General features: G+C 46.7%; 2 protein-coding genes and 1 non-coding gene across 6 annotated transcripts; 1 reads left to right on the forward strand and 2 right to left on the reverse strand.

Moving 5' to 3' along the window:
* Nucleotides 1-233: 233 nt before the first annotated feature.
* LOC109760097 (alpha-glucosidase) lies at nucleotides 234-6853 on the forward strand. 2 transcript variants are annotated; one of them, XM_020318936.4, is made up of 4 exons: nucleotides 234-511; nucleotides 4148-4809; nucleotides 4899-5129; nucleotides 5237-6853. In XM_020318936.4, the coding sequence occupies exons 1-4, from the start codon at nucleotides 294-296 to the stop codon at nucleotides 6763-6765; spliced, it is 2640 nt and encodes an 879-aa protein (XP_020174525.2). In that variant the 5' UTR covers nucleotides 234-293; the 3' UTR covers nucleotides 6766-6853. The 2 variants fall into 2 exon arrangements, with proteins under 2 accessions (XP_020174525.2, XP_020174524.1); XM_020318935.3 differs by lacking the exon at nucleotides 234-511 and adding an exon at nucleotides 3394-3709.
* On the reverse strand, nucleotides 4003-4075 carry TRNAR-CCG (transfer RNA arginine (anticodon CCG)). The gene has a single exon. It is a non-coding gene; the product is annotated as a tRNA-Arg (tRNA).
* A 4249-nt stretch (nucleotides 6854-11102) lies between the features above and the next one.
* LOC109760098 (metal transporter Nramp3) lies at nucleotides 11103-16970 on the reverse strand. 3 transcript variants are annotated; one of them, XM_020318937.4, is made up of 14 exons: nucleotides 16641-16970; nucleotides 15439-15610; nucleotides 15077-15155; nucleotides 14944-14984; nucleotides 14703-14781; nucleotides 14503-14607; nucleotides 14193-14302; nucleotides 13738-13919; nucleotides 13581-13650; nucleotides 13158-13331; nucleotides 12660-12764; nucleotides 12013-12144; nucleotides 11791-11886; nucleotides 11103-11695 (listed from the first exon to the last, which is right to left on the reverse strand). In XM_020318937.4, the coding sequence occupies exons 2-14, from the start codon at nucleotides 15568-15570 to the stop codon at nucleotides 11354-11356; spliced, it is 1647 nt and encodes a 548-aa protein (XP_020174526.1). In that variant the 5' UTR covers nucleotides 15571-15610; nucleotides 16641-16970; the 3' UTR covers nucleotides 11103-11353. The 3 variants fall into 3 exon arrangements, with proteins under 3 accessions (XP_020174526.1, XP_073361357.1, XP_073361358.1); XM_073505256.1 differs by having other exon boundaries at nucleotides 16725-16933; XM_073505257.1 differs by lacking the exon at nucleotides 16641-16970 and adding an exon at nucleotides 15833-15986.
* Nucleotides 16971-17987: the final 1017 nt, after the last annotated feature.

Consider the following 17987-nt stretch of genomic DNA (forward strand, 5'->3'; position numbering starts at 1 on the left):
ATCGCCGGCACCGGCCCCGATGCATCGATCGCAGCCGCCGCCGAGGGCTCTGGAAGGAAGACCGGTACCGCGCCATACCGTTGCCCTGGGCGGTGCCCGGCAACGGCCGGATTCCTTGATCCCTCGCGTCTCCCCCATGCCATGCCATGCATGGCACCAAACCAACCGGCCAACCAAAGCGGCCCCGATTGGTCCATTTGGACGGCCGAGGATTCTATAAGTACATGTGCCATCGCTCCACGATCGACACAGCGACAAGCGCAAGGCCGGCACCCACACACCAACCCGACCCGATGGCGACGCGGTCGCTGCTGCTCCTCTGCCTGTGTCTCTGCTTATTCGCGTCCCGCCTGTGCTCGTCCAAGGAGGAGCAGCAGCTCGCCGCCGGCGGATACCGTGTTGCCCGCGTCGCGGTGGACGAGGGAGGGAGGCGGCTGCGCGCCGAGGCCGCCGCCGCCACCGTCGGCGTGTCGTCCACCGGCGACGTGCAGAGGCTCGCCGTGTACGCCAGGTACGTTCATTCATTCATTCAGACATAAAAGTTCAACGCAACGCATGCTGGATTACTTTTTTTCTGCACAAGACAAGCGTGGTGTGGACCTCGTGTAGTGGGGAGAATCTAATCCGTAGTAAGTACTGATTCGTGTCCAGTCCGCGTGTCGGATTACTCACGATCGAGCGTGACCACTGTCTTAGCCCAAGTCTACAGAGTTGATTCTCTGCGCTAGAAATCTAATGCTTCTGGTCCTGACCCAGGGCTAAGCTACAATACAACGAAGACAATCCAAAGACATGTGCTCCGCTCGCACCGCACCGCACGGGCCGGCATCTATCAAAGAACAGTCAGCTACGCTGGTAGATGGGATGTCACGCACACACCCGTATCATCCATCGGTATCAACGAACGGCCACAAGGCAAAAGGCAGCTACACTGTAGTAGGAGTAGATGATATGTCACGTACGTTACGTACGCGTACCGTCGCCATCTTTTGGCCCATGTATGCATGCTCGCACAAGTGCACAACCCTTGCCGTCCAAAGGAAAGCCAACAAAATAAGGCGCTGCTGATAAGGTGGTCACAAACTCACATTATCGGAGATATATGCGAGCATGGTCCGTATAGTTCCAGACTACACATTGTTTCTTTCAAAACGGAACAATATTGCAAGTAGCTCTGTCCGGTACCGCAAATTATATGCCTTCATTTTTAAGGATGAGACGTCCACTTTTCAACCCCTTGCCACTTTTCGGAGTCTACGTTTCATCACACGACTACGGACTTTTAAACTAGAAGATAGCCCGCGCGCTGCAGCGGGACCAAATGCTAGAATTGGTAGACTGCCGATGTGGATAAATTACGAGAATTAACTATGATGTGATGACATGTTGATGAAGTGATAGACATACATGATTATTGACGTGAATGGGTTGCATAAATAGGAAAATTAGTTATAAATTGTGAGGATAGACTACGATGAGATGGTATGTTGATGATGTGGCAAACTTTCATGACTTTTTGAGTTGGATGACTTAGGTGAATAGACAAATCGGTACAAATTTATGGAAATAAACATGCAATACTTATTGATGTGGATAAGTTGCATGGGTAGGAAAAATAAAATAGTGAGGATGGAGCGAGCAACTGAAAATTGGAAAAGAAAGAAAACAATTAATGAGATGGCGTGTGTGGTGAAGGTGACATATGTGCATATCGAAAGAAATAGAAGTAGTATCAACTATTTAGGTATAAATTGCCGCAAAAATAAACTATTTAGGTATATATGATTACACCCTAAATCCCCGAATCATCTAGACTACACTTACTTCAACATCTGAATGTTCTTATTGTTTTTCATTTATTTTGTTACTTCTTAAGAGAGAATCCTACAAAGACGTTGAAATTGAAGGATAACGTTTGCATGGTTACCCTACACACCCTTCCTTACTAGAACAATTCTAATTTTTTGTGTACGTGGGCCAATTCAATGACATTTTTGGACCGTCTCTGTCCAAGTTGACTATGATTTTCTTTGAACTCATCTGATATAGAAAAATGAAATTTCAGTGAGAAGCCAACTTGCTCTTACACCCAATTGCATCCTTTTATAGAAGTGCAAATTTCCTTTCGAGTAAGCAAAGTTGCAATTTTGTCTTTCTGCTAGTCGAATTATACTTTCTTTTAGATAAAAGGCCCAGGGAGAGCGTCCGACCTAAGTAAGCCCATAAAGGCCACAAAAGTTTAAGCCAAGATGGGCGTTTGAAGCTACACCCTCTGTTCCTAAATATAAGACGCTTTGACAATTCAATTTAAACATTTTTTTGGGGTCAATTCAATTTAAACTGTCAAATTGTCTTACATTTAGAAACAGAGGTACTATTACCATAGTATATGCTTACAAAAATAAACACAATTCAGATTACGTAATGAACACCATTTGTGTCCACCAAACTCACCACCAGTGAACCAGGCCAACAGCTACTTGCAGGAATCCCCGCAAAAAAAAAAAGCTACTTGCAGGAAAATACTAATACTGGAGTAGTATATTATAGATTAAACAATAACTCAAAGGCACAGATTAATTATTGTTATCCGGATCTTTTAGCTATTGACACGATGCGATGCTGAAACCACTGTAGCCAACAACTTGCACGCATATGATCTTGTCAGGAATCCATTTATAGAAACAGATCCTCCACCATTTCTTTTCCAAAATCGATCGAAATTATTGGCGCTATCTTCCATCTGTCCAGACCCTGCTATTCAGATTGTCCGTGGATTGCTCTTCTCTGTCTTTTCCAAAACCGATCGAAATTATTGGCGCTATCTTCGATCTGCCCAGACCCTGCTATTCAGATTTGTCCGTGGATTGCTCTTTTCTGTCTGATTAACTTTTCAGTCGGTACAAATAGCAATTTATACTATTTCGTATGTGACTGTGGCAAGTTTTAGCAGCTCTAATACTCTTCTAAACATGAGAAACTAAACTGTGCGATTAACATTACGAGTTGATTCCATTTAGCGCACTGATACAGTTGATACCACGTCAAGCCAATGCACGTTACGGAAGTACACACTGCAGTAAAATTTATGCTGTTCGCCCTCCAGCCTGCAAAACCGAAAGCTCAGGGCCTTTCGCTGCCAATTAATCAGTCCAGGAAGCAATATTCAAAGGGGCACATCGCGTATCGTGTTCGTGATCTGCTGAGAATAGACCGGTCGAGAGCGCCGTGCTGTGTCAGTTGAGCTGACCTGTGTCCTTCCTCTGAAGAAACCAAGGATCTGTTTTAATTATTTTTCACCGACAAAATCGCTATCCATCCCTGACCGGATGATTGGCTCGGCTGGTCGATGCCGATTATTTATTGGCAAAGCCCCCCGATCTTTCCTGCACTCACTGTTAGCTGGCCCGGCCGGCCTCCTCGCGCTGCACTGCACACTGGTGCCTCCCGTCCCTCCGCGTGCTCCGATGGCGACGCCATCCGCGGCAGCTAGCTGTTATCCACCCCTCGTGCTCCTCCTCCTCGTCGTCCTCCTCCCCCTGACCGTCGCCTCGACGAGGGGCGATGACGGCGGCGGCGGGTACGACGTCGTGTCGCTGACCCAGTCGGGGAGCGCTCTGTCGGCGCGGCTGGAGCTTGCGCTCGCCGACGAGACGCCGGCGGACGCGGCGCTCGGGGCTGGTGCCCAGAGGCTCCGCCTCACTGCAAGGCAAGTATACGGCGTCTTAATTAGGGAGTATGGTGACTTGATGAGCCTCAGCTTCGTGGCTTGAGTTGATCTTGAACTCTCACTCTTGCCGGGAGTAGGTAGCATGGGCAGTGATTAGTTTGATCGTCCGTCTGGACTAGTCATTAGGATTGCTGTTCCTTCAGAAAAATGTGCCAATTCTGCTCGTGATATTTTTTCGAGTTCAAGGATCGCCGAGACGCTGACGTAGAAGTTCCTATGAGAAAAAAAAACTGTAGGCGTACACGGAAAGGGGCAAAAAACATTACAGTGACCGATCACACTGGGACTCGAACCCAGAATCTCCCGCTCCGGAGGCGAGCGCCTTATCCATTAGGCCATGCGACCGCTGTGACATTCCACTTGTAATTACCTTACTTGTCCGTTCACTCACCATTTCATTTGTGATGCCGGTGGCAGCCTCGAGACGGACAGCCGGCTGCGCGTGCGCATCACCGACGCCGACCACCCGCGATGGGAGGTGCCGCAGGACATCATCCCGCGCCCGGCGCCGGAGGACGTCCTCCACGACGCGCCGCCCGCCTCCTCGACGCCGCTCCAGGGCAGCCGCGTCCTCTCCGCCGCGGGCTCCGACCTCGTCCTCACCGTCCACGCCTCCCCGTTCCGCTTCACCGTGTCCCGCCGCTCCACCGGCGACGTGCTCTTCGACACCGCCCCCGGCCTCGTCTTCCGGGACAAGTACCTGGAGGTGACGTCGGCGCTGCCGGCCGGCCGGGCGTCGCTGTACGGGCTTGGCGAGCAGACGAAGGGCTCTTTCCGGCTGCGGCACAACGACACCTTCACGCTCTGGAACGCCGACATCGGCGCGGCCAACGTGGACCTCAACCTCTACGGCTCGCACCCCTTCTACATGGACGTGCGGCCGCCGGGGACCGCGCACGGCGTGCTCCTGCTCAGCAGCAACGGCATGGACGTGCTCTACGGTGGGTCCTACGTCACCTACAAGGTCATCGGCGGCGTCCTCGACTTCTACTTCTTCGCCGGCCCCTCCCCGCTCGCCGTCGTCGACCAGTACACCCAGCTCATCGGCCGCCCTGCCCCCATGCCATACTGGTCCTTCGGTACGCCGCAACATTGCCCTTCATCTGCTTGTACTCTGCACTCTGCATCCTCTGTTTCTTCTTCCATCTGAATGAACTTTTGGTTGCAGGGTTCCACCAGTGCCGGTACGGGTACCTGAACGTGTCTGACCTGGAGCGCGTGGTGGCCGGCTACGCCAAGGCCAAGATCCCGCTGGAGGTCATGTGGACGGACATCGACTACATGGACGGCTTCAAGGACTTCACCCTGGACCGCGTCAACTTCACCGCCGCCGAGCTCCGGCCGTTCGTCGACCGTCTTCACCGGAACGCCCAGAAATACGTCCTCATCCTAGACCCAGGTCACACACACGACACGATCAAATGTAGCAGCAAAATGGAACTGTAAAAATGGTGGCACCGTTGCTGATTTATTTGATGGGATTTGATTTGATGATGATGATGACAGGGATCCGCATCGACGCGACGTACGGGACGTTCGTCCGCGGGATGCAGCAGGACATCTTCCTGAAGCGGAACGGCACCAACTTCCTCGGCAACGTGTGGCCGGGCGACGTCTACTTCCCGGATTTCATGCACCCGAGCGCCGCCGAGTTCTGGGCGCGGGAGATCTCCCTCTTCCGCCGGACCATCCCCGTCGACGGGCTGTGGATCGACATGAACGAGATCTCCAACTTCTACGACCCGGAGCCGATGAACGCGCTCGACGACCCGCCGTACCGGATCAACAACCACGGCGACCACCGCCCCATCAACAACAAGACGGTGCCGGCCTCCGCCGTGCACTACGGCGGCGTCACCGAGTACGACGCGCACAACCTCTTCGGCCTCCTGGAGGCCCGCGCCACGCACCGCGCGCTGCTGAGGGACACCGGCCGCCGCCCCTTCGTGCTCAGCAGGTCCACCTTCGTCGGCTCCGGCCGGTACACGGCGCACTGGACGGGGGACAACGCCGCCACGTGGGGCGACCTCCGCTACTCCATCAACACCATGCTCAGCTTCGGCCTGTTCGGCATGCCCATGATCGGCGCCGACATCTGCGGCTTCAATAACAACACGACAGAGGAGCTCTGCGGTCGGTGGATCCAGCTCGGCGCCTTCTACCCGTTCTCGAGGGACCACTCGGCGATCTTCACCGTCCGGCGAGAGCTGTACCTGTGGCCGTCGGTGGCGGCGTCGGCGAGGAAGGCGCTCGGGCTCCGGTATCAGCTGCTTCCTTACTTCTACACGCTCATGTACGAGGCGCACACGACGGGGGCGCCCATCGCGCGGCCGCTCTTCTTCTCCTACCCGCAGGACGTCGCCACGTACGGCGTGGACAGGCAGTTCCTGCTCGGCCGCGGCGTGCTCGTCTCGCCGGTGCTCGAGCCGGGCGCCACCACCGTCGACGCCTACTTCCCCGCGGGCCGGTGGTTCAGCCTCTACGACTACTCCCTCGCCGTCGCCACGAAGACCGGTCAGCGCGTCACGCTCCCGGCGCCGGCCGACACGGTGAACGTGCACGTGGCCGGCGGCACTGTCCTGCCGCTGCAGCAGAGCGCGCTGACGACGTCGCGCGCCCGCCGGACCGCGTTCCACCTCCTGGTCGCGCTCACGGAGGACGGCACGGCCAGCGGGGACCTTTTCCTGGACGACGGCGAGTCGCCGGAGATGGGCGGCAGAAGCGATTGGAGCCTGGTAAAGTTCAGCTGCGCGACAGGGAGCGACGGGGCCATCAAAGTGAGGTCGGAGGTGGTGCACAATTCGTACGCACAGAGCAGGACGCTGGTGATCAGCAAGGTGGTGCTCATGGGCCACCGGTCGCCGGCGGCGCCGAAGAAGCTCACCGTCCACGTCAACGGCGCGGAGGTGGACTCGAGCGCGGAAGCCGGCACACGGTACCAGAACGCAGGAGGACTCGGCGGCGTCGCCCACGTCGGCGGGCTGTCGCTGGTCGTCGGGGAGGAGTTCGAGCTGAACGTAGCCATGTCCTATTAAAGATTTAAGCAGTCTGTGATTTGGAGCACAATATTAATTGAATAAAGACAAGTAATTAAAGCCCAGATGAATGGCTTCAATTCGTAAATGAGGGTATAATGGCATGATTATTTAGATAGTTCATGAATAATTGATGTTTTTGACGTTGAACGGCTTTCAGTTCATCAATAAACTGAAGCATTTCTCGTATCACAAACGGTCAGTGCGACCTGCCGGGGCGTGCCCAAGGAAATTTTAGTTTCGGAAGTATTTCAGCTTTTGCCGAAATCATCGAATTTCAATGAAATTCACTGATTTCGGTTTTCATTTTGTCCAAAGGACCAAAATTTCCAACTGAATTTAAAAGAGATCCAACCAATTTTTTTAAAATACTAAAAATAATTTAAAATAATTTGAATCTGTATGTACTACCAAAATTACTGGAATATTTTGACCAGAGGGGCAATCGTTTCAGTATGTATCAAAATTAATGAAAATTTTAAATCTTCAATGAAATTACACAGAAATTAGGCCGCGGAGCGGATCAGAGCTGCACTGCCATCGACCACCATTGCTAGAGGAATTTTTATCTTCTCATATGTTTTTTGTTCATAGGTTTGATGGTGCTGGTTCATGATGACGATGATCATGAACCAGTAGTAATGATGATGTTGTGCATTTTGTCAAAGGTTTTTGTTCCAGTTGAAACCCCAATTTCTATATGCAAAACAGTTAACACATAGTGTTGATTTTTTTAACCTAGTTGCAAGCCCGGGAATCAATCCGGGAGCTGGTCATACTCCCCCACATTTTTTCATTATACTCCCTCCGTTTCTAAATATAAGTCTCTGTAAAGATTTCATTATAGACTATATATGGAGCAAAACGAGTGAATCTACACTTTAAAATGTATCTATATACATTCGTATGTGGTTCATAATAGAATCTCTACAAAGACTTGTATTTAGGAAGGGAGGGAGTATGTTATTTTGATGATAATGATGGAGGTTTCTGCGTGATGGTCAAAACCGATAGCCATGCATGAATAGGAACCGGCAACCAGTCTTCTTTATATTAATCTTTTTTTTCACATTTGGATTTAGTCCATCGCATTCATCGGCCATCAAGCAAAGTAAAAGTGGAAAGGGGGGGGGGGAGGGGGGTGCGAGAGGGGAGCACCATTCATTTTTTGGGGTTTTGACCAATTATGTTTTGAGAATCAATAGAAATTTCCACAACCTCACAATCAACACAACGTCTCCCGCATCTATCCTCTATAAATACATTACTCGTTTTGCGATGGCACCAATCTAAGCAATACTCCTCCGAGCTTTTTTTGTAGTTGCATTCTATTGGTGTCACCAACAACACGAAGATAGGAGGGGAATATTTTATAAATGATAAAACCCCTTTTTTTGTGTTTCTAGTATGATTGATTTTTTTTTTAAGTTGCTGTGTGTCTTACATGATGGCATTCTAAGCATGTGTGTTTCTTCGGTTGTTTCTCAAGGTACCAAAATCTGGAAATGGCAAATCAATGCTCTATCTATCATCAACCTAAGGAATTTTGTTGTAGATTAGATAAGAGAATGTAATCATTCAAATCATCGATGGTTGAAGGTTTTGAAGAATTAATGGTAATTGTTTAACATTTTTTTAGCTTTTTCTTACAGCCCTTTTTCTTGTGTTTTAAAAGCTTTTATTAAAAAAAGACTAAAAAATATCATCAAGTGGTGCCGTACTATTTTAGAGAAACTTTGAATAGCCATGTGGATCTTTTCATGGAAGCTCGGAGTGCTCATGTCGAAGTTACGACATTTTCTATAGAGCAGCACAATGCAAAGACATACATCTGCCGCGCTTTTTTGAGAGCATTTGTGCAAGCACGTAGTATAGAGCTAGGTGATATTGTTCATTTTGATCCTGTTGCTTGGGGTAACTTATTTAACGTTGAGGTGTTTGATGGAGAGGGGGATCAAAAGATGGATGATTGCAATCTTGGTATATTTTTTGTCTTCATTTTTTCAGACTCATTTTTTTTCTTTTCTTATTAATTTTTTATTGTCTATATAGAATAATCTTTTTAAAAACATTCATCTTTTTTCTCACAGGCATAATGCTAGTGTCTGACGATGTGTGTGTTATATTTCAAGATATTATCTTCACAGACATGCATAAACTTGCAGATGATGTTGTGGGAGGACTTGTTGGCACTCTTACAAGGCGGCACAGGGTTGGCCATGACCTTCTTAATAAAGAAACCGGGGCCCCAATCGATGATCATTTTGTCCACATGCTGACCCATGAAGACACTGAAGATCATCAACTAGTATGTCTATATAAATTTTAGAGGCAACCTTCAATTGAGATCATCAACTAGTATGTCTATATAAATTTTAGAGGCAACCTTCAATTGAGATCATCAACTAGTATGTCTATATAAATTTTAGAGGCAACCTTCAGTGTCTTCGTGGGTCAGCATATGGCAAAATAATCACCTATAGGGATCTCACTTTCTTTAATAAGAAGGTCGTGGACAACCCTATGCCACCTTGTAAGAGTGCCAACAAGTCCTCGCACAATATCATCTGCAAGTCTACGCCTGTATGTGAAGATAATATCTTTAAATATAACACGTACATCGTCGGGTACTAGCATTATGCTTGTGAGAACAGGAAAAAAACATGAATGTTTAAAAAAAAGGTTCTTCTATATAAACAAAAAAAATTAAAAGAAGATAAAAATGGCTTTGAAAAGTGAAGACACAAGTTATACCAGGATTGTAATCATCCATCTTTTGATCCCCCCTTCATCAAACACCTCAACGTTAAATAAGTTACCCCAAGCAACGGGATCAAAATGAACGATATCACCTAGCTCTATACTATGTGCTTGCACAAATGCTCTCCAAAAAGAGTCGTAGATGTATGTCTTTGCATTGTGCTTCTCTAAAAAAAAGTCGTAACTTTGACCATGAGCACTCCGAGCTTCCATAAAAAGATCCACATGGCTATTCAAAGTTTCTCTAAAAAGCAGGGCACCACCTCATGATTTTCTTGAGATTTAAGGAAAAAACACATTGAAAACACAAGCAAAAAAGGTTGTAAAAAAGCTAAAAAAATAAACAATTACTATTAATTCTTCAAAACCTTCAATCATCAATGCTTTGAATGCTCTCGTTCTCCAATCTGATCAACGACAAGATCCCTTAGGTTGATGACAGCTAGAGCATTGATTTGACATTTCCAGATTTTGGTACCTTGAGAAACAACTGAAGAAAACACATGCTTAGAGTGCCATCATGTAAGACACACAAAAACTAAACTAAAAAGAAAAATCAATTATACTAGAAACACAAAGAGCCAAAAGGCTAACTTGCAAAATATTCCCCTCCTAAACCCTGTCTGGGTTTTTGTCCACTTCTTCCCCATCCAAGCTTGTTTGACAAGTAAAGTATCTGTAAGGCATTTATCCAGAAGTAGAAGGCCCACATTAAACTTTAGGGCCTTTATCCACAAGGTCCGTTGGGGGCATGGGGTGGTTTGGGCTGGGCCGCGACAAACAAACAAACAACCGGAAGAAAACCAACGGCGAGTCTACTAGGAGGGCTTAAACAGGCTCAAGCCTACCCTCCAAATAACAATAATTTTTACTAGTACTTTCATCACAGCTCAATAGTACATCTACTATCGAGTAGCAAACACACAACGCCACACACGTACACCGAACAGGCACCATACACGAATGCCCAGCCTCTATCTACTGTAATCACTTGTTCATGTACTGTTAACTAATTTAGTGTCCAATGCAACTTATATGGTTATGCATGTATGTACTGGCACTGAACCTGAACCTATCACAGCTAATCTGAACCCAGATACCCTTCCCTTAACTATTGTGATTGACTGATTGTAATCCCTCCTCCAACTTATATGGACAACAAGATGGGGAGATAATGATTATTTTGCAAGATAAATTAAAATTTTGGTTCAAAATTTCATATATTTTTTCAAAAATCCTAGAAAAAATCTAGTTAATACTACATGTTTTAAGTAGTGATTTGGGAGATTCTGAGCTTATCAACAAGGTTAGGACATCATTTTTAAGTAGTGTTTTGGGAGTTTTCTCGCTATTGACTTTAGCCTGCCCTTCATTTTCTTCCTAGATTCGCCATTGGTTGGGGGTATGAAGTTGTCAACGGGAGGAAGGAACTGATCGTTGTCAATGGCAAGGGAGGGGCCACAAAGTAGATGACGTCATGTTAGATGTGAGGTATTATCTCTCTTATCTCACGTCTACTGTAGATGTGACATAGTTGGACCATTCTGTTAACTTGGGTAAAGCGTGTCGCCAGCAGATGAAATTCATTCTTTTTCTCTTTCTAGATATAATAGAGACCCACTTGTCTACAATCGGCAGTACCGCCGAAAATTATTGGCAACTATACCAACTATCCATTTCCGTAAGAAAGATTTTAATTCGGCCACTATAAAATCACTTCGGTTATCTGCATCAATACCTGATGACACCTAACTGTTCAGTTATGCAGCTACTGCATCATCACCATGATCAGAAAACATATCTAGTTTCCTCACTGCGGCTACTTCGGCTAGTCCAAATCAGACGCAGCGCGCTGATGAGGAAGCTGCATGCTGGAGATATCCTCCCGCGGAAGATGACCCAGAGAACCTTCTCCCTCGGTGTGGCCTGCGTCCCCAAGCTTCGCGTCGCTCTCGAGCAATGGCAAGGTACACTTCCTGTTCTTCCTGAAGACGAGGTAGAGGATCGCGGCGATGTATATCAGCATGCCGAGGAACCCGAATATCCCGGAGAACACCTGGGAGACGGTGGATAGTCCGCTGTGAAGAAGCAGCCTGACGAAGCTCGTTATCAGGAAGTAGATGTTGATGACCATGATGAAGGAGCCGATCGCCCATGTGAGCACGGCAATCTGCATTGGAATGGAAATTGGACGCGCTATTATGAGTATAATTGGATTGCTGCAGCATCATTGTGTATACCCAAATTGTGCGATGAACGACTTACGAATCTTGAATTTGTGTGTGGCCCCATCTTTGTTTTGCTGCTGGTGAATTTCAGGAGTGGTACTAGAGCAAAAGGAAGTTCAAATGACAGAATCATCTGCATACAGCAGTAGGGAATTAATTAGAAGTAGACTTAGGAAATGAACAGTGTGACTGCATGTGCAATGCACCGAAGCAAAGATCGTCAGCAATGTGATGTTAAGAACAGAGTTTCAGTGATTACCGAAGCAATGATAATCAACTTCCCAGCTGCCGAGGAACCGCCAATTAGTGACACAATCAGACTAGGCACAATTGCCAGGGACCTAGTTAGAAGGTTCCGTAACCAGGGCGTCATCCGAAGGTCCAGAAACCCCTGGTGTAAGAAAAGAGTAAAGGTCAACCTCTATTAGATCGAAATTCATATAACTGGAATATGTAATTTTTCATTATACAGATAAAAGACTTGGAAGAAAAAAGCAGGGCAATCTCAGTCATATATTTTGCCCGAAGCTTACTACCATCTCTACACATTTTATCCACAATCTAGTTTAGCTTGATTAAGCCTGCAACACCAATGGTAGATACACCATGTTTTCTAACTTTCCTGCTCATTTTATTCACAATTTATTCAAACAAGAAAAGATGGAACATCAATACGAGAATACATTCAAAACATAATTACTTTCAACATCAAACCTACATAAAGCTCAATAAGATACTAAATGTTGTAACAATCGCACAACAAGGTCAGTTTGTCACCTCTGTTATTAACATTCGTGATATATTTTGAGCCTTCATGCATTAGAAACAAGATATGGTGTGCCAATAAGCTTTGCAGATTGCAACATATGGCTAACAATGAAGAATAGCAATAGAAGTGATCAATACCTGCATGACATATTGTCCTGCATAAGTTCCTGTAATCGTAGAACTCTGGCCAGATGCCAATAAGGCAATAGCGAACACCTTTGAGCTCCAATTTCCGAGGACATTCTACAACAATAGGCAGAAGGCGATATGGGATCAGAATGTATACTGCAATATGGAATGTCTATTTGGGAGCCCTTAATGCATGAGTACTACTTCCACAAAAATTTAGTAAAAGACAAATCCTCAAAGTCAGAGATAACTTCTTTTATTAGAAAGCGTTTCATATTTATCAAAATAAGAAAAATACGGAGGTTTGCATAAGACCTTTGCAAATGCCCAGCTTAGCACATGACGTATACAGCAACGTCTTTCAACAAATGTCCATCTAATTAGCAGAAAACTCCTGCCGAAACCATAGTACTCCCTCCGTCCCGAATTACTTGTCACAGAAATGAACTACATAGTCTACATCGCCAGCTAATAAAACAATACAAACACCATAAGTATCTGACCAACCTTTAACAAGAATGAAGCTTTGTTAAGATCTAGATCATTGCAATTCATCCGGTCTTCAGGGTTCAAATTATCTGCACTGCAAACTGCACCACTAACAGATATGATAGAGATGTTGATCAGAAAGGCTACTGTGAGGGCAAATGCACTTTCAATCATATAGAATCTACAGGCCTCCTGCAAAAAAGTGGAAACAAATGTATGTCATCTTCATGCTTGTACTTCTGAAATTAGTAACGAAGATATGCTCGGAAGTTGGAACACATAAATTGTTTAGTCTCAATTTAGTAGAGCATATCAGCAAGGATAAACAAATTAGGTGTACACATCAGGTATCAAATTAAGAGTATAATAACGCAGATAGAAAAATTCAGTTATACATCGAATATCAGATAATATTCATTAGGTTAAGTTAAGATAGATTACTTTGATCCCATGAACCGATCTTGGTACTTTTCTTGATAGTACCAATGCTGAGTGGAGAAAAAGATTGTGCCTGCATTTTTTTTATCAAAACATGAAAAAGGTTCGATGTCACAAATTATAGAAATATTTGAGGGAATATGGTGGATGTGAAGCTTACGGCATCACCATAGCACCAAGTAGTGAGATAGCAAGACCTGTAGCTCCATCTCCTTTAATTTCAGGAACAAAAAGGCCTCGCACAACTTCTGAAGAATTTGGTTTAGAATACCCAAGTTCAACTAAGAAGCAAGTTGCTATCAAGAATACCAAAAATGCTATCAGAAATTCCAGTTTACGGACCTGCACAAAGCAAATCAATATGCAACATGAGCAACAAGAGAGATATAGAGAGTGCTTGTGCTTGTGAACTAATACAATACTGATGATCTGCTAATGTATGCTAACTGCTAGAAAAGCAGATTTAAATACTGGTTTGTTTTGTTATATAACAAGTGAAAACAGACACATCGCCCCTTCCAAGAAAATAAATTACGTCTGGAATCAAAACTAAACTTCATAGAAAAATACTTGCTGGTGAAAAATATTGTGAAGATAAAAAGGACATGTTCTTACCCCATATTGTTGCAGGAACAGGAGCATCAGAGTGCTGAGCCCAGTTATGAGAACACCACACCATATCGGAATTTTGAAGAGCATGTTCAAAGCAAAAGCGGTTCCAATTACTGAAACGAATAAGCAACCACCAAAGCTGGTTAGATAAAATTACAACTTTAACTGACAGTTTCCCCATCACAAAATGCTATTTTAAATTTGGAGTTGCTTTATAGTACGACATCATCTGCAATAAGACGAAAAGGCTGAACTACTGAATCCAGGTAGCTCTGTAGTTCAGTTAGAATGCAACGTTTGCACGTTTCAGTACCTTCAGGAATGTCGCACGCAACTACAGCCAGTTCTGCAAGTATCCATAAGATGAAATTTGTGACCTTGGGATATTCAGCCCTGCAGTGCTCAGCAAGATGCTTCCCTGTCATGCAGCGGAAGTTTAAAAAAATATATAAGCACTACATGGTCAACGAAACAAGGATCAAGTGCTAGTGCTGCATGTCTCATAATACTGACCAGTCACAACCCCAAGGCTGGCTGCAAGTGATTGAATTACAAGTGCAGCACATGACGCGATAAGTATGATCCAAAGAAGCTGCCAACAAAACAAGATGGTCATGCTTAATGGTAGATATAATCATGAGATAGCTGAATGGCAGATGAAGGAAGTACAGTCCATAGAGTTCCCAACTTTAAAGGAAAGATAGGATGGACAGTACCCAAAAATATGCTAGAGACAAGGGAAATAAGGACACACCTCATATTTGTATTGTGCTCCAGCCTGTAGGTCCGTCTCAACTGCAACATGGACAGAATTTATTTTCATGAGCTGAAAGCGATAGCGAATGAATAGACGGAATAAAATTAACAACAAATCCAGCTAATCTTACAATTGCCAGGATCGATATACGCGATAGAGACGAGAAAACCGGGCCCTATGTATGAAAATAAGTTCTTCCAACTATTTTTCTGCAATAGCACAAAAAAAACCAATTGTTGGTTAGTTTTCCTCATCTGTATCCACTGTCCAGAAATAAATTCAGCAAACAAACTGATTTGGGCACATGAGGTCAAAAAACTGCAAATTCTATACACGCCAGTACATCAGACGCACATGCAAGAACAATCTTGTAGGAGGAAAGAGTGGGCCTAAGCCTAACTGATAACCCTTGAAATTAGCTGCATGCCATGGTGATATATTTTCTTTCTTTATTCAAAACCAATCAAGAACTATCAAGCACATGTACCATACCTCAGGGATAACAATCTGATCAACATCTATGCTGTCAATGAGAGGAGTCCCCGGTCCATTTGAGACGTTATTGTTCTGCCCGACGCTAGTCATGAACTGCGGCTGCGACGAGCCTTGCCTCGGGCCACTCATACTCACTCTCTCCCAATGACACCCTCAAGCCGATGATGAGCTGCAAGCACAACACAAGGGGCGGTTATTTATAGGTACGCTTTGCAATGGGCAATGGCGCTATCTCGCTCGCTTAAGTACATAAAGAATATGCCTAGTGGAGGCGTAAGAAATCTTCCCAGCAGTAGGATTGCACTTGTAAGGACCATAGCCACTAACACGAGAAGATAAGGTAAACGAACATCAAGACCTGGGAACAGTGGACTGCAGAAAAGATATATACTTATAATAGTACTGCATAGTGTGTGTGTGTGTACACAAAAGTGGCAGTTTCAACCAATCTTGATCTGGCAATTGGGACGACGCTGTGAGGCCTGAGCCAGAGACATCTGCTTTAGACGGGGATATATATTCGTCCGCGCAAATTGGACGGCCTGGAGGTAAAGGGGGTTGAATGGGTGATTACCAACGCAGCATCAGGAATATAGAAGCAATAAACAGTACCCAATGTATCTTTTAGCAGTGGCTAGTATTGAATTGCAAGCTTCAGCGACGACGTAGTAGTGCTAGCTTTATCCCATACGGAAGCTAAGCAATTGGAACGGGATCCTACGGGCATGTGGTGCAAGAGGGGTGTAAAATAATGGAAAGCGGTTTAATAGAGCTTAATGGCGGCCGGAAGTGGCATGAGGTCATCAATCTCAGACGCCACGAACGAAAAGATGGCACTGAACCGCGAGGGTTAAGGAATCCGGGCAGCAATGGAGGATCCTCATCGTAGGTAGATGAGAAACGTAAGAATTAACTACGGAAAATGGTTGAGATTAACAACGGAAAAGGATTAAGAGCGGAGCTTGTGCGTGCATGCCTGCATCTCCTTCCGAGATTCCTAGGAGAAATGGTTCCGTCTCCGTGGGGAAAAGCTCCCCTCTTGCGGGCGGCGATCACGCCGATGGGATTAGAGAGGTAAACGAAAGACAGAGTCCCGCGAGATGGGCGGCGGCGGGGGAGGAAGCGTGCCCGGATCTGAGCGGCGCGAATTGCATGGCCTGGGGACCGGGGAGAGAGGAGAGGGCCCGTGCCGTGCGTACCTGACTCCGGGCGGTTGGGCGGTGGCGGCGGCGGCGGGGCGGGAGGAGGGAGAGAAGGGCGGAGACGTCGCCGCCTCTTCTTACCTCGTCTTCTCCTGCGCTGCCGCGGCCTCACGTCTCCTGGCAGACAGAACAGGAGTCGCCGAGTGGGGTCCCGTGGTCCAGCACAGTCCAAGGAAAGGAAGTACGTTGGGTCTGACACACGAGCGGAGCCCGCGCGCCACGTCGCTCGCCGCCTGGCAGCCGTCGGGCCGGGGGAGCACGGGACCGCGTCCGTCCGATCACGCCGTTCTGTTTTTTCTTTTTCTTTTTCTTTGAGCTGCACGCCGCTCTGTTGGTGACGGACGCTGCGAGCCAACCCGTCTCCGTCTGTGTGCTTCCGGTGGCTCGGAAGAATGGAAGGTCACCGACCTCTCTGCTCTCGCTCTCGCTCTCGTGGGCGTGGACCGGCCGCTGCGGCGGATACGGACGGGATACGGAGTCGAGAGCAGTCGTCGTTCCAACAGAAAGCGAAACATTTGGCACCGCACGACCTAGAAAAGCGACTCATGGTTTGCTGCCCACCGCGTCGGTGTCAGTGTTGATGGCAGTACTTTCTTTTTTCCAAGACATGTCTTTCTGATGCCACCGAACGATTACTATTGCCGTCAGAACGAGCCGCTGTCACCGCTCTATCGAACCCGGATTGACCTTATCAATGACAGTCGGAAAGCCCTCATGCGCGTGCCCTAAGAACCCGTGCCCTGGAGCCACGGTCGTCGCCTTTGAACTCTTGCATAGATCTAAAGCACGTGACACCAAATCTCGGCACATAACCGGGAACCCTAACCTCACCACCCTAAGAAGACGACAAGAACCTACCGTCGACTACAACCAGATGGACGAGCTCAAGAAGTACCGGCGCCCGGAAGACAAACTCGGAGAAGAAGCGTCACCATCCACCCGATCCCGCGTATACGAGGACAAAAAAAAACTAACCTAAGTTACTAACCAGAGTGGAAGCACTAGGATTTCCCTCCCACCACGGCCGCCGAAGCGGCATGCAGAGGGGAGGCGAGTCCACTGGCTAACCGATGAAGCCCGGAGGGGAGAATTTGGCATAGCCGCTTAGGTTGGGGGGAGGGAAGAGAATTGCGAGGTTTGCGCCTTATTTTCTAGGAGCACATCCGAGTGAAATCTCCAAGTTAAGAATGCTCGGCTTGGAGCAATTTGAGTATGGTTGACCGACTCAGAAGTTGTTTTCAGGTGCGAACGAGTAAGGAAAAGATGCATAGGAAAGACTATTATTGGTTTTGTAGGACCAGTCTAGATCCCAGACACAAAGTCTTAGAACCGATGGGTTTGGCC

This window comes from Aegilops tauschii, chromosome 7, assembly GCF_002575655.3.
Source record: "Aegilops tauschii subsp. strangulata cultivar AL8/78 chromosome 7, Aet v6.0, whole genome shotgun sequence".
Lineage (NCBI taxonomy): Eukaryota > Viridiplantae > Streptophyta > Magnoliopsida > Poales > Poaceae > Aegilops > Aegilops tauschii.

Excerpts from the sequence above, each read along its gene's own strand:
- LOC109760097 (XM_020318935.3), top strand. The coding sequence starts at position 3,468 with ATGGCGACGCCATCCGCGGCAGCTAGCTGTTATCCACCCCTCGTGCTC. Across the intron at positions 4,810-4,898 it reads CATGCCATACTGGTCCTTCG|GGTTCCACCAGTGCCGGTAC; the intron begins GTACGCCGCAAC and ends TTTTGGTTGCAG. Across the intron at positions 5,130-5,236 it reads CGTCCTCATCCTAGACCCAG|GGATCCGCATCGACGCGACG; the intron begins GTCACACACACG and ends TGATGATGACAG.
- LOC109760098 (XM_020318937.4), bottom strand. The coding sequence starts at position 15,570 with ATGAGTGGCCCGAGGCAAGGCTCGTCGCAGCCGCAGTTCATGACTAGC. Across the intron at positions 14,608-14,702 it reads CAGCCTTGGGGTTGTGACTG|GGAAGCATCTTGCTGAGCAC; the intron begins GTCAGTATTATG and ends GCTGCATGACAG. Across the intron at positions 12,765-13,157 it reads AAGCTTCATTCTTGTTAAAG|AATGTCCTCGGAAATTGGAG; the intron begins GTTGGTCAGATA and ends CTATTGTTGTAG.